Below are 14,961 nucleotides of genomic sequence, written 5' to 3'. Positions count from 1 at the left end.
GAAAGGGAGAGAGAGAGAGAGAGAAACATCAATGATGAGAGAGAATCATTGACTGGCTGCCTCCTGCACACCCCTTACTGGGGATGAAGCCTGCAAACCTGGCATATGCCCCGACAGGGAATCGAACCATGGCCTCCTGGTTCATAGATCCACGCTCAACCACTGAGCCACGCCTCCTAGGCAGGGCACAATTGTTATTAACAGAAAGATCATCATTGCAACAGTAAAGATTGCAGGGTCACCTCAGGGTTAGATATAATGGGCTGCCCCTCACATATCAGTTTTTTAACTGTCCATACTTAAAAAAACACACACACACACACACCTCCATATTGTATAACTAATGAAATAAAATATTATGCTTGCGTGAAAATAGCGCCATCTCGGTCATATTGAATTGCTTAATGCTTATGTCTGATAAACGCTGTGTCCATTGCTCAGAATTTCTATTATGACTAATTTCACATTGTGCAGGGCTGCTAAGAGGAGGGGACTGCTTTCTTAGGAATTGCCCCACGAGAGAGCAGCTGCATTCATTCAATCACACCGCATCCACCCAGCAGGGGCAATTTTATTGCATGGGCGTTGCTATCTGCTCACACTTTTAAAAAGCAAACTCTCAGCCCAGCTGGCATGGCTGGGGATTGAGCGTCGCCCTATTGAGCAGGAGGTCACAGTTTGATTCCCAGTCAGGGCACAGGCCTGGGGTTCAGGCTCAATCCCAGGTAGGGGGTGTGCAGGAGGCAGCAATCGATGTTTCTCATTGTTGATGTTTCTATCTCTCCCTCTTTCTTCCTCTCTGTAATCAATAAAAATACATTTTTAAAAATAAAATAAAAAGCAGACCTTTACATCCATCAATGGGCATTCCTGCCAGGACATACGTCCCCAGAATAAATGTACTGTGTGCAGTGCAGGCGGTTGGTCTAAATCAGTGGTCCGCAAACTTATTAATCAATAGAGCCAAATATCAACAGTACGACGACTGAAACTTCTTTTGAGAGCCACATTTTTTAAACTTAAAACTTCTTCTAACACCACTTCTTCAAAATAGACTCGCCCAGGCCATGGTGTTTTGTGGAAGAGCCACACTCAAGGGGCGAAAGAATCGCATGTGGCTCATGAGCCGCGGTTTGCTGACCACTGATCTAAATAAAGCAGTTCTTTCTTGGGAGTTTACAACACAATGAGGTGAGAGGGAATCAGGCTGTAGCTCCAGCTCCTGGAAGTTCCATGTCCTGCTCCCCAACATGAAGGACATCAAACAAAACAGCACCACCCAGCCAGCATGGCTCGGTAGTGGAGCATAGGACCTATGAACCAGGAGGTCATGGTTCGATTCCTGGTCAGGGTACATGCCAGGGTTGTGAGCTCCATCCCAGTGTGGGATGTGCAGGAGGCAGTTAATCAGTGATTCTCCCTCATCATTAATGTTTCTATCTCTCTCTCCCTCTCCCTTCCTCTCTGGAATCAATAAAAATATTAAACACACACACACCACACACACACACACAATAAAATAGCACAGCCTGAGCCTCCACTGTATACATGGCACTCACCCCCAAGGAGCTCACACAGACAGACAAGTTCAAAGGAGAATTCTAGGTGTTCTATGAGAAAGCTGGCTGGCTATTGTGTCTGGCCCCCAAATCTACCCTCATTAAAGATATTCTCAACAACCACTGACCCTAATATGTATATCACAGCAGGTGGTCCTCCAAAGTAGGACCGAATGAGTCAGTGCAACACAGATACGTCGACCAAAGATGGAGGAAGAGTGTATGTGGGGAAGACTTTTGCAGACTGTAAAGCAGCTGTCTGAATGTAATGGAAAGTACTGGTTACGGTGGACATCAGTCTCAGGACAAGAATGCCCATCAGAGAAGAGTCATCACTCTCCAGTCAGGCGCTGTGATCTCGCTGTCATGGTTACGTGGTCCAGCCTGGCTCATGCCCTCCCTGAGACTCATGCATTTCTAGAGCAAACTCTCAGAGCACTAACGCAGAAAGGCCGCGTTCTGATCTGAGTCTGACCATTATACGCTCCGGTGGCAAAAAGATATCCACTGTCATCGATGGCTGCAGAAGTCAGCTCGGTATTGAAGCCATGAGGGTCTAGAATCTGGTATATTTGGAGGCCAGTCTCCAGTTCCCACACCTGTAGGTAAGAACAAGAAAATCAAATGCCTTTCAGCTCTTACCAAAAACTTTACAATATTCAAGACAGCCTCAAAATTGGTGCTCTGGCCAGTTTGGGTCAGTGGTTAGCAGGTTGGCCCCGTGGACCGAAGGGTCTCGGGTTTGATTCCCAGTCAAGGACACATACTAGTAACTGGGTTACAGGTCTCAATCCTTGCCCCGATCGTAGTGCGTGTGGGAGGCAACCAATGAATGTTTCTCTCAAATCCCTCTCTGTCTCTCTCTCCTCTCTCCCTGCCTCCCTTCCACTCTCTCTAAAAACCAAGGGGAAAAATATCCTCGGATGAGCATTTAAAAAAAAAAATAGTGGCTGAGATGGGCAGGGACTGTCCAGGAAGCCCCGGCTGTGCAGGAAGTAGTCCTTGGCTATTGTAAGCATTGATTCTCTGGGATTGAGCCCGAAACCTGGGCACGTGCCCTCTGTGGGAATGGAGCCATGACCTCCTGGCTCATAGGTCAATGCTCAACCATTGAGCCACACAAGCCAGCGGGCAAAATTCCTATTCTGATAGTAACAACTAGCTTTATTTATTTAATGGAGCCTGTCACTTAATACCAAGCAGTCTGAGCTGGCTTAAAAGGCTTGTTTTTCATGCATTTGTGAAAGCTTAGAAAGAGATCAAATGTAGGGTATCCTCACATGTGCCACTGCGTTTACTTCATCAGCCAAAGACTTACCAGGAAGAAGAAAAACTCCACCTGCTTTGCCTTTTCCTTTCTGCAGAGGCAACACGCACTCACCTTAATGATGGACTCGGAGCAGATGGTAAGCACTTGGTGGAAGTATTTGTTGTGAAGCATGACATTGATTTCTCGCTCATGCGTGTGAGGAACCTGTTTTGTATCTTGTATCATCCGAGTCAAAGGGTACATGTCAATAACAGTAGACCCTGGGGAAAAAGTAAGAGTATCATAAATACTCAATAAGAGAAGGTTATTTTCGAGCCACTAATAGAAGTTATTTTTGTTATTATTAATCCTTACCTGAGGATATTTTTTCCATTGATTTTTAGAGAGAGTGGGAGAGAGAGGGAAAGACAGAGAGAAACACATTGATTGGTTGCCTCCTGCACAAACCCTGACCAGGGTCTGGGCTGGGGAGGAGCCTGCAACCTTAAAAATAAGTGCCCTTGACTGGAATTGAACCCAGGACGCTTTGGTCTGCAGGCCAATGCTCTATCCACTGAGTCAAACCGGCTAGGGCAATATTAGAGAATTTGAACCACAAAGGATTTTATCCAACCGGTTGTGTTTGGAAACAGCCAATCAGTGAGACTAGTAATATCAATGCACAGGAACTCTAATGAGAAGGAAATGCATTCATTTACCCTAAAACAATGTTGATAAATAAAGCAAATGTGATTGATCGAGAGAGGAACATCCATTTTGGGCCGCACTGATTTTCAGGTGCAGGCCATTGGGTCTCCTGATACCCTCTTTTCAGTGGTTTTTGTTTTCCTCCTCAGAGGGCCCCTCCGTCTGGTGTGGAGAAGGAATGGAGACGGGAATGGCAGGTGAGCTGCCGGTTAGTGACTGGAACTGACTGTCAGAGAGCCCTTTTCAACCAACGGATGATAAAAAAGAAAAAGGAACACCCCCCCCCCCCCCCCCGTAATCATGGCCTTATTATTTTATTTATTTTTTTAAAATAAATCTTTATTGTTCAGATTATTACAAATGTGTTCCTCTCCCCCCCCCCCAATTGCGCCCCTCCACCAAGTTCCCACCCCACCCTCTGCCCTTTCCCCACCGCCCATTGTCCTCATCCATAGGTGCACAGTTTTTGTTCAGTCTCTTCCCACACCCCCCACTCCATTTATCCCCGAGAATCATCAGTTCACTCCCCTTCCATACCTCTGATTCTATTATATTCACCAGTTAATATTGTTCATTAGATTTTTTAATTCCCTTGGTTTTTAGTTTCACTTGTTGATAGTTACGTATTTGTTGTTCATAATTTTTATCTTTATCTTCTTCCTCTTCCTAAATAACCCCCGTCAGCAATTCATATAATTCTTGTTTGGCGGTGATGAACTCCTTTAGTCTCTTTTTATTTGTGAAGCTCTTTATCTGAATCATGGCCTTATTAAATGGAACCAATGAGAATGATCGCAAGCCAGCGCTTGCAACATTACTATTAAATAAGATTATTTTCCAAATCAACACAGCGGTACGTGGAGAGCAGGTACTTCTTACTTTCCTTCTCCTAAGGGAGTCTGGGTTGGTTTTACTGTAACAGGCTGCTCTGCGAGTATGATTCAACCCTCAGAATCAATGAGCCATGCATCCTGGTTGAGTATAATGTCTTGGAATATAAATAGGAACTCCAAAGCATCCCATAGTTCAAACAAAGATAAATCCTCTTTCCCGTGTTTGTTTTTTATTTTTTTTATTTTATTATTATTTTTAATGTGGATTTTCCCCTTTGCATTGAGTTTCTGAAGTTTCTCCCAAGAAATCTCAACTTTATGAAACATTCCAGCAGGAGTTTCGAGTTACTAAGCCCTTTCCTCAGGTGTTCACATTTTAAGATAAAACCTACTCATGGGTAAAGGACTATGATGACTATTTTTCAATCCAAATGCCTCCAGATGGAACTAGGAGGAACATGGTAACCAGCCAGTCAAATAATACGCGGAGCTTTTCGCCCTAATTAATCCCAGGGAAAGACAGAGCAGGTGGTCACTGGGAAATTACTTAGAGATGCATTCTGGGTTGGTGTTCCAGAAGGAAGTTGGATTGTTAATATGGTTCATGTTTCTCCCAAAGGCTGCGGGTACGCGTGTGAACAGTGCTCAGCTGTGAGTGCCTCTGTAGTAAGCATGTGTTTGAATAGGCAACGAGAAAACGAAGGCACCGAATCTGTTGGCATCACCTCTTGGCATCTGTCACTTGGGCCTCTTTTCTCTCTCGCCACTGTCAAGCACAGGTAGGTATTGTAGAAAGGAGGGACAGCACCCTTATTGCGGTGTAACTGCCGTCTCATTGCCAGAATACCCAGGGCCAAAATGCCTAAGGAAAGTGGTGCATCTGCTCTAAAATGGACCATATTCCTGCCCTAGCCGGTTTGGCTCAGTGAATAGAGCATTGGCCCTCAGACTGAAGGGTCCCAGATTCATTTCTGATCAAGGGCATGTGCCTCAGTTGCTGGCTTGATCTGGGAGGCAGCCAATCAATGCGTCTCTCTCACATCGATGTTTCTCTCTCTCTCTCTGTCTCTCCTTCTCCCTTCCACACTCTCTACAAATTAATGGGAAAAAATTCTCAGGTTGACAATTTAAAAATAAAAATAAAAATAAAAATACTTCCTTTAACTATAAAACCATAGATAAATAAAATGGACCATACTCCTGTTCCCAAGAGTCAAAACAGAGGTGAACTGACCTTGTCTGAGCAACAGGATATACACCCCACGTTTCTGCTTAACCCACACTGTCACATCTTTCTAGAGGGCAGTTACACATTTTAAAAAATAATATTTTTATTGAGTTTTAGAGAGAGAGGATGGGAAAGGAATAGATATAAACATCGAAGAGAAAGAAACATCGGTTGGCTGCCTCCTGCACGCCTCCTACTGGGGATTGAGCTCACAACCTGGGCATGTGCCCTGAGACTGGGAATCCAAACGTTGACCTCTTGGTTCATGGGGGTCAATGCTCAACCACTGAGCCATACCAGCCATGCAGGACAGTTAACACATTTTCTCTACTGTGCTATGGGAATGCAGGAAAGAATAACATGGAATGCAATACCTACCGTGAAAAATAAAGGTTTATGAACTCCCCTTCTAGTTTTGCTTTTCTTCTAGTGTGTACCCATGTCCTAGTTAAAGAAGGTTACAGGTCAGAATCCACGAGCTTTGTTTGCCATTAGTGGGGACACTTACCCGCAATGAGCATGCCGTGATTGGCGTCATAGATCATGGAGTAGATCTGCATGTCTCCGGGGCCGCCCTGGCTGTCATGGAAGACTTGCAGCAGTGACAGAGTCTGTATGTCCCATACCCTGAACACCTGCGGGAGGAGAGCCACAGCTCACCACTGTGACCTTGGCCTTCCCCACGCACAGCTGTTTATACTTAGAGTATCTTTCTCAGTGACTGTCTGCTATTTTAGGCAGACAATAGTTGGGTTCTAGATTGCCCAGTAGTTGATTTTAAGGGGGAAAGGGGGGGGAGCTTCTTTCGTTCCGGTGTTGAGCTGTGTTACCTTGGCCGAGGAGAGGCTGATGACCAGCTGGTCCTTCTCGTTGGTGACGATCTCGGTGATGCTGAACATGTGCCCCACGAGCTTTCCCACGGGCTTGGTGCTGATGTTGGGGTGCCACAGCCGGAGCACCTTGTCATCTCCTGGAAACACGTGCAACGGCTGCTTATTTTCTCAGGGGCAAAGTCTGTGTCTCCCCATTTTCTCCACCCCCAGCCCCTGGAACCACCTTTCTGCTGTTTCTATGAGTTCAGTTAAAATTCTCTAAAAGGCTTTTCCAGCAGTAACGTGAAACAGCTTTATGAAAATTCTATGACTGCTCGTGAAGGCGAGCACAGTTTGCAACATAGAAAATCTCTGTGCACCGCGGACTGTTCTCTCACCTCCGGTGACGATGACATTGGCTTTTATACAGTAGCAGAAAGTGTTCGCTCCTCTTGGCATGGAAAACTCTCTGACAGGCCTGGGAAACACAAATCAGATGTCAAACTTGGGTTTTCCTGAGTGAAGCTAATTCTAATCTAAGTAGATTATGTTCAATGAGGCGGCTATGGCGGCCGAAGAGGCCTCTCCCATGGACACTCCCCCCGCGCGCCCCTCTCCCATCCAGAGGGAAACCAGGATTGGGACCAGCATCAGGACTGACTGGGCACGAGCCTGCGGCCACTTCTCAGTCATGGGTGTGCGGGCATTGCCCTGTGACAGGCGCACGGAGACCAGAGCGGAGTGGCAGCGAGCCTACGGAGCGGCGGCAGCAGCAGGCACAGCAGGGCCAGGATGAGCAAGAGCGGCATGGTGCCCGCCGGCCCTGGCGTGGGCTCCGCTCCAGCCACCTGCTGCTTCGCACACTACTACATCCCCCTGGTTTCAGCCGATCCCTGCAGGTCGGCCAAGGGACCCCGCTGGTGCACAAATCTTCATGCATCGGGCCTCTAGTCAGTTATAAAAAGCCCGAGGCCGAGGCCGGTTTGGCTCAGTGGATAGAGCATCAGTCTGCAGACTGGAAGGTCCCAGGTTCGATTCCAATCAAGGGCATGTACATTAGTTGCGGGCACATCCCCGGTGGGGGGCGTGCAGGAGGCAGCTGGTCGATGTTTTTCTCTCATCGATGTTTCTAGCTCTCTATCCCTCTCCCTTCCTTTCTGTAAAAAATCAATAAAATATATTTAAAAAATAAATAGTAAATAAAAATAAAATAAAAAGCCTGAGGTGAGCACACCCTTTCTCCTCTTTTAGGGCATTACCTTTGCCTCCCTCCCTCCTAAGCTCCTTCTTCTGCCTCTGTCACTTGTTGCCTGAGCCCTGGCTCACTTCTTTCTATCTCTGTAAGTCTCTAAGTAAACGTCCTCTTATCATTGGGAAAAAAGAAAAAAAAAACAAAACCCTGAAAGCTATAGAATATTCATGTACATAAACTATTGTACTTACGCATTATCCTCAAGTCGCTTCAAGGATTCCAAAACTAATGAATGAACACTGTCTAAGGAGCAGGATCCAAAGCAATTTAGGGTTGTAATAAATCTAATTTTCATAACCCAGTCATTATGTAGCTTCCTTTTAACACTGGGAATTAAAAGGAGAAGAAAAAAAAAAGGGAGGGATGTTGTTAGACACACAAACACATCATGTTGAGTGTCTATTTGTCATTTCAACTTGACTTTAATCAAACTGCAATTCTGAACTGGAGTAAAGCATGCATATATAATATAGCCCTATGCATTACACTACTTTTAATTATTTAATTAAAGTTTCATAACCTAAATAGTTTACAATGGGAAAATAAAAGATCATCATCACATTTTGAGCTATAAATTCAGAATTTAAAAAATAACATAGAAGAATTTCAGTCTAATATTGGTACTATATTCTTTACTGAAAAAATTCTAGTAATCTAAATGAAGAGCTGTGTTTCATATTGCTTTATATCTTCTTTGGGTCTATTCATTTTTATATTTTCTAAAGGCTATTGATGTTTAAGTCAATAATTCCCCTATTGTTAGACAATGGATATTTTACTATTAGAAATGACACTGTGGTGCTCGCTTCAGCAGCACATATACTAACATTGGAATGATAAAGAGAAGATTAGCATGGTCCCTGCACAAGGATGACATGCAAAATTGTGAAGCGTTCCATATTAATAAAAAGGAAGGAAGGAAGGAAAGGAGGGAGGGAGGGAGGGAGAAAGGGAGGGAGGGACATTGTGCCCAGTCAGCATGGCTCAGCAGTGAACCAGGAGGTCACGGTTAAATTCCAGGTCAGGGGACATGCCCAGGTTGTGCCTTGATCCCCAGCAGAAGGCATGCCGGAGGCACCTGACTGACGATTCTCTCTCATCGTTGATGTTTCTCTCTCTCTCTCTCTCCCCCTCTTCCTTCTTCTCTTTGAAACCAATAAAAACATAAATATATTTTAAAGAAGTTAACACTGTGATAGATACATACTTTAACTACATGGGGACCCCAAGTCCCAACGCATAAATGTTTATGAAAGAAGGCACCCGATGCCTCTGCCCAAGTGTTTTCCACAAAGGGATCCAGCTCAGAGCCACGAGCACCAGGAGTGGAGGAGTGTGCCCATCTCACAGCATCTTCCTCATGTTTAATCTTCTCCAATTTTATAAGAGAGGAATCATATCCAATTTGAAGTAGGATTTTGTTGATGGAGAGGACACATTTAGTATAGAATGTGTTTTTCTGCTAATAAGAGAAATATATGCTTTACTGTGAAATCTTCAGAGGCACTACAGTTCTGAAGAAGACAATGAAAGTCACTCAGGACCTTATCAATCAGAGATAACTGTCGGTAGCATTTTTGCCTGCTGAGCACTGGGAAATGTGTCTTGACTATATGTACCATGTATGCATGTGTGTGAATTACCTGTTCATGGTTTTTGCCCATTTTTTCTCTGGGGGAATTGTTTTTTTTTTAATTGAATTCTAAGACCTAAGAAAGAGTATTAACCTATCGTCTGTCATATTTGTTATACATATTTATTCCAGTTTATTTACTTTACATAGGTTATCTCTTGAGGCCCACATGTTTTATTCTGTGTAGAGTCAAATCTTTTTCTTTCAATTTTATAACCATATTCAAATGCTAGGAAATAGTTACACAGATCTTTTATAGCTTTCCATAATTTAACTTTTATTTAACTTTTTATTTAGATGCCTATAGATTTTTTTAAGATGCCTATAGATTTTAATTGTCAATAACACTTAGCCCAGGAATTTCAGTGGCTACTTTTCTGTCTTCCCGTAGTACTGGAAGTCCCTTGAGGTATGAAGCATTCTTTGTTCAGTTTGATGTTTCAGATCTTTACCCTGTGGTCTGACACATCCTGTTGACTACGTAAATACTTTCGTTCTTATTGTATATATTTTTTTGTTTTATTCTGTTTTTTTGTTAACCCTCATCTGAGGATATTTTTCCACTTATTATTATTATTATTATTATTATTATTATTATTATTTTTAGGGAGAGTGGAAGAGAGAGGGAAAGACAGAGAGAAACATCAATGTGAGAAAAACACATCGATTGGTTGCCTCTGGTACACGCCCCGACCAGGGCCTGGGCCAGGAAGGAGCCTGCAACCAAGGTACGCGCCCTTGGCCAGAATTGAACCAGGGACCCTTTGGTCTGAAGGCCATTGCCCTATCCATTGAGCCAAGTGAGTTAGGGCTTAACTACATAAATACTTGAACAATGTCTATATTAAAACAATTGGACCACCCGTGTGATGCACTGACCTTTTGAAGTCCTTGGAGTCTAAGACCTGACTTTGTAATTTCTTTTTGGTCTTTGTCTGCTTTAGCCCAAAGTCTTCCGTATTCACGGTGAATTTGTTCACAAACCCGCCGTCGTCCCCCAGCAGGATGTCATCTCGGCAGAGCTGGTCGGACAGGGGCACCACGCACACGCACAGGAGGCAGTGGTCCATCGGCTTTATGACGAAGTAGTTTTCCTGGCAACAGAAGGGCATTTTTCATAAGTTATTACATTGCTCCAAATTTCTAAATATGGAATTTAAATACTGTCCCTATTGTTTTAAATTTTTTTTTTTATTGATTTCAGAGAGGAAGGGAGAGGGTGAGAGAAATATCAATGATGAGAGTCATTGACTAGCTGCCTCCTGCACGCCCCCTACTGGGAATCAAGCCCACAGCCCAGGCATGTGCCCTGACCAGGAATCGAACCATGAACTCCTGGTTCATGGGTCAATGCTCAACCACTGAGCCACACCAGCTGGGCTGTAAAAATATATATTTTACTGATTTTTTACAGAGAGGAAGGGAGACGGACAGAAAGTTAGAAACATCGATGAGAGAGAAACATCAATCAGCTGCCTCCCACACACCCCTCACTGGTGATGTGCCCGCAACCAAGGTACATGCCCTTGACCGGAATCGAACCTGGGACCCTCCAGTCTGCAGGCCGACGCTCTATCCGCTGAGCCAAACCAGTTAGGGCTGTTTGTATTGTTTGATAAAAGTTTTACTTCTGGCCCTAGCCAGTTTGGCTCAGTGGACAGAGCCTCAGTCTGTGGACTCAAGGACCCCAGACTCGATTCTGGTCAAGGGTACATGCCTGGGTTGCGAGCCCCATCCCCAACTGGGGGGGAGGAGGGGGTGCAGGAGGCAGCCAATCAATGCTTCTCTCTCATCGTTGATGTTGCCATCTCTCCCTCTCCCTTCCACCCTCTAAAATCTATTTTTTTAAAAAAAGACATTTTAAAAACGACAAACACAACTAATAACAAAACTCAATACCCCCCCCCACATTAAATACACACTAAGTGCAAAATATTATTAGTAGCGTTAATGCTGAAATCACATTAGTGAAGTCAAATCCCCGCATTTTACATATAAGGAAACTGATCTTCCATAGACAAAGGTGGTGCCCGCATCCTCGCAGCCTGAGGAAAGACAATCTCATGTCTTGGAGTATTTCTCTCGGTTCGGTACCTGGCTGCTCCCTTGGGCTTTATAATCCCAGACGATGATGGTCCTTTCCGTGGTGGCGACGATTCGCTTCAGCTGAGAGAGGTAGTCACAGCCCGTGATCCAGGAGGTGTCCTGGGAGGAAAGCACGGCAGTGGAGGGGGTGTATGCGGTGCTCGTCCCGGCAAACGTGATGGTGACTGACAGACAGGCGAGGGGCATGGAAAGCCCTGTCTGGCCCCCTTATAGCCTCCCAATGTCTCCTCTGGGTTGTGGTGAGGAGGGGTGTCACCTTCTCGCCTCTCACCTTCCGGAGTTTCTGAGCAGCAGCCGTGGGGAACAGCTCTGGAAGCACATAGCGGCGGGCAGAGCAGTCACCTGTGTGCCCTGGCCATGTAGGCGAGAACAGGGACACACATCTGAGACCCGCTTAATCCAGGCCCCTGGCCCTGCAGCCATGCTTAAATTTTTAAAAAAATATTTTATTGATTTTATACAGAGAGGAAGGGAGAGAGATAGAGAGTTAGAAACATCAATGAGAGAGAGTCATCGATCAGCTGCCTCTTGCACACCCCCCACCGGGGATGTGCCCGCAACCAAGGTACATGCCCTTGACCGGAATCGAACCCGGGACCCTTCAGTCCCCAAGCTGACGCTCTATCCATTGAGCCAAACCGGTCCCGGCAATGCTTAAATTTTTTTAAAAAAAAATCTATGCTTATTGCCCGATCAGAGTGGCTCAGTGATTGAGCATCAACTATGGAATAGGAGGTCACTGTGTGGCATGCAGTAGGCAGCCTATCAATGATTCTTCCTCATCATTGATGTTTCTCTCTCTCTCTCCCTCTCCTTCTCCCTTGCTCTCTGAATTCAAGCCTATTTAATAAAGAGGGAGTATGCTAATTGACCATCACTCCGTCACAAAGATGGCTGCACCCACAGCTGAGGCCAAGTTCCCATAAGGAGCCTTAACAAGCAATCAGCAGGGACCTGAGGCCACACCCCCGCCCCAGCACCGGGCCAGGGGACCTGAGGCTGCAACCCTGCCTGGCTGGGCTTGACTAGGGAACTCAGTCTGCGCCCCCACCTAGGGGGGCTTGATGGGGCACCCAAGGCTGCGCCCCCCCTGCTGGTGGGGCTTGATGGGGACCTCAGGCCATGCCCCCCTTCCTGGCACCCGGCCAGGGGACCTGAGGCTATACCCCTTCCCGGCAGGGCTTGACAAGGGTGGGGCTGGCCCGGCCTGGATCTAGCCCAATTAGGAGGAGGGGGTGGCCGGGTCTGGGTCTCACGTGATTTTGAGGTGCATGTGGGTGGGCGGGGACTTGACTCTCTTGGGCCTGTGGTGAGACCCAGACTTTTTTTAAAAATATATTTTATTGATTTTTGTACAGAGAGGAAGGGAGAGAGAGATAGCTAGAAACATCAATGAGAGAGAGTCATCGATCAGCTGCCTCTTGCACACCCCCCACTGGGGATATGCCCACAACCAAGGTACATGCCCTTGACCGGAATCGAACCCAGGGCCCTTCAGTCCCCAAGCCGACGCTCTATCCACTGAGCCAAACCGGTCCCGGCGAGACCCAGACTTTGACAGGAGGAAGGTTTTCATATAAATTTTACTAATTTTCTTTCACCTCTGACACTTCTATTATAGAGAAAGGGCAAACAGCAACATTAAGTTATTTCCGCTAATTAATCCCTTTTAAATGTGCACGAATTTCATGCACTGGGTCACTAATAAAAATATATTTTTAAAGAGAGAGAGAGAGAGGGAGAGAGAGAGAGAGGGAGGGAGGGAGGGAGGGAGGGAGGGAGGGAGGGAGGGAGGGAGGGAGGGAGAGAGAGAGGCAGAGGCGTAGAGGTCTGGAGAGAAACTGGACTCTCCCCCCCTCCCCCCCCCCCGGCCTGGCACCTCCTTTGTAGTTCAGTGCCCTGGGTGCCAGCAGGTAGGCTAGCCAAGCATCTCCCCCTACCCCCCCACCCCCAACTCCCATAAGGCATGCTGGGATGCCGGGAGCAAACTGCTCCAGCTTTACACCTGCCGCTGGGTTGCTTTCCAATTAGCAACACGCATTAAAGAAATTCCAACAGTGCACTCGAATGCTTATGCTGTTTTCAAGTTTTAAAAACAATGTTTTAAAATTACTCCTATTGGCTGTTTCTCACAGTGTGGGTTGTGTCCATTGTTTACGTTCCCCAGTAGTGGGTGAAGTTTTAAATGGAAGCTCCCGGAAGTGATCAGTTTCCAATCGGTTCTGGGAAACCCATTTCACCATGCAAAGTGGCATCTGGGTGCTGCCCAAGGTTCAGCTGTCGTCCGTACACCTGAACGCACAGACTGTGAAACATCTTTTCCTCCGAGATGTTGCTCGGCTCATGATCAGTGATGGAGACACCATTTTCCTCGGCCTATATGTGACTTATGAGGAATTTGTAAAATGCACTTACTGTGACCGTGGTGCTGTTCTGCACTCGCATCTGTAAACAAAGAGAGAGAATACCGAAGCCCGGTTGGCGCTACAGTCACTGGCGAGAATGTTGACTGGTACAGCCCGCTCTCCCCTCGGTCCAATCGGCTTGTCCTCTCCTCCCCCACCGCTGCCCTCCCAGCCTCTCCTCCCTCGGAGGGGCCCAGCTCTGTGGAACTCCCTGTTGTGTGTGTCTGTCTCTGAGCCTGGGGACAGCTCTCGGGGTCTTCCACATTACTAGGGTGGAGGGGAGTCCAAGACTTAGATTACCTGGTTGTTAAAGACCGTGATCAATCCTCTCTGAGAAGCTGCGATTAGCAAATCCAACTGGGGGATCTTGACCATGCACTTAACCACATCCCGTCTCCGGCTCCCTGTCAACCGCACGATATTCAGTTCGACTCCCAGCAGGAAAGACCCCAAGAGGCACTTGTTAGGTTTGTTAAGAAAGAAAAGGAAGCAACCAACTCATTCTCACCAGAGGAACTACCGCCCCCAAGAAGGTGAACACGGGTGCGGGTGCTTGGGCATGTGAATGGGTCTCCCTCTTTCTGTGTCCAGCACACACATGTACGTGCGGTACAGGAACAGCTGCACACACAGTGCTGTGGGGTGCGGGGAGGGCGCTGGGAGGGGGTGGGGGAGAGAGGACCCACCACTGGGTCCTTTAGAGTAGGGGTGTCGAACTCAATCAGAGAAGGGGCCAAAATCTAAAATCCAGCCTAAATCGAGGGCCGAATGGTTTACTGAACAGTCATAAACTGTCATTGTGATGGAAACGCAGCGGAGTGCAGTGATGACAGTGCGGTGCGGGCCACATTGCAAGGCCTGGCGGGACGGATTTGGCCCGCGAGCCTTGTGTTTGACACATGTGCTTTAGAGCAATGACAAACATTTCAAACTCAGCTGCGGGTACAGTTTCTTCTGATATTGCATGTGGAACTGTCACTTATAAAGAAAATGAAACGGAAAGGGCTTCTATGGAAATGTTGTTTTCCAATATTTGTTTCTGAGGAAACAGTAACACCCATATTCATTTGGAAGGAAAAGTCTTATATCACCTGTAATTACGACTCGCTGTTTTCTAGACACGAGGAAAACCAAATTTTCTTCATCCATGTGGGAAGTAAGAGGATCTTCTTCGGA

At 46.3% G+C, this 14,961-nt stretch overlaps 1 protein-coding gene and 1 non-coding gene across 2 annotated transcripts in view; one reads left to right on the top strand and one right to left on the bottom strand.

Annotated features, from left to right (window-relative positions):
- Positions 1-14,961, bottom strand: part of WDR64 (WD repeat domain 64) — a 41,464-nt gene that overhangs the window by 22,602 nt on the left and 3,901 nt on the right. The window contains exons 3-13 of the mRNA XM_036453444.2: positions 14,877-14,961; positions 14,086-14,189; positions 13,796-13,825; positions 11,369-11,479; positions 10,154-10,368; positions 7,833-7,967; positions 6,788-6,867; positions 6,408-6,547; positions 6,086-6,212; positions 2,941-3,089; positions 2,035-2,158 (exon numbers count right to left, since the gene is read on the bottom strand). The exon at positions 14,877-14,961 is cut by the window's right edge and continues 18 nt beyond it. Of these exons, the coding sequence (XP_036309337.1) occupies positions 2,035-2,158; positions 2,941-3,089; positions 6,086-6,212; positions 6,408-6,547; positions 6,788-6,867; positions 7,833-7,967; positions 10,154-10,368; positions 11,369-11,479; positions 13,796-13,825; positions 14,086-14,189; positions 14,877-14,961 (1,300 nt within the window). The remainder of the gene's footprint in view (positions 1-2,034; positions 2,159-2,940; positions 3,090-6,085; positions 6,213-6,407; positions 6,548-6,787; positions 6,868-7,832; positions 7,968-10,153; positions 10,369-11,368; positions 11,480-13,795; positions 13,826-14,085; positions 14,190-14,876) is intronic.
- LOC118727747 lies at positions 8,440-8,546 on the top strand. The gene has a single exon (XR_004990655.1). It is a non-coding gene; the product is annotated as a U6 spliceosomal RNA (small nuclear RNA).

The sequence above is a fragment of the Pipistrellus kuhlii genome, unplaced genomic scaffold, assembly GCF_014108245.1.
Source record: "Pipistrellus kuhlii isolate mPipKuh1 unplaced genomic scaffold, mPipKuh1.p scaffold_m20_p_25, whole genome shotgun sequence".
Classification (NCBI taxonomy): domain Eukaryota; kingdom Metazoa; phylum Chordata; class Mammalia; order Chiroptera; family Vespertilionidae; genus Pipistrellus; species Pipistrellus kuhlii.
This window is presented reverse-complemented; position numbering and strand designations above follow the sequence as displayed.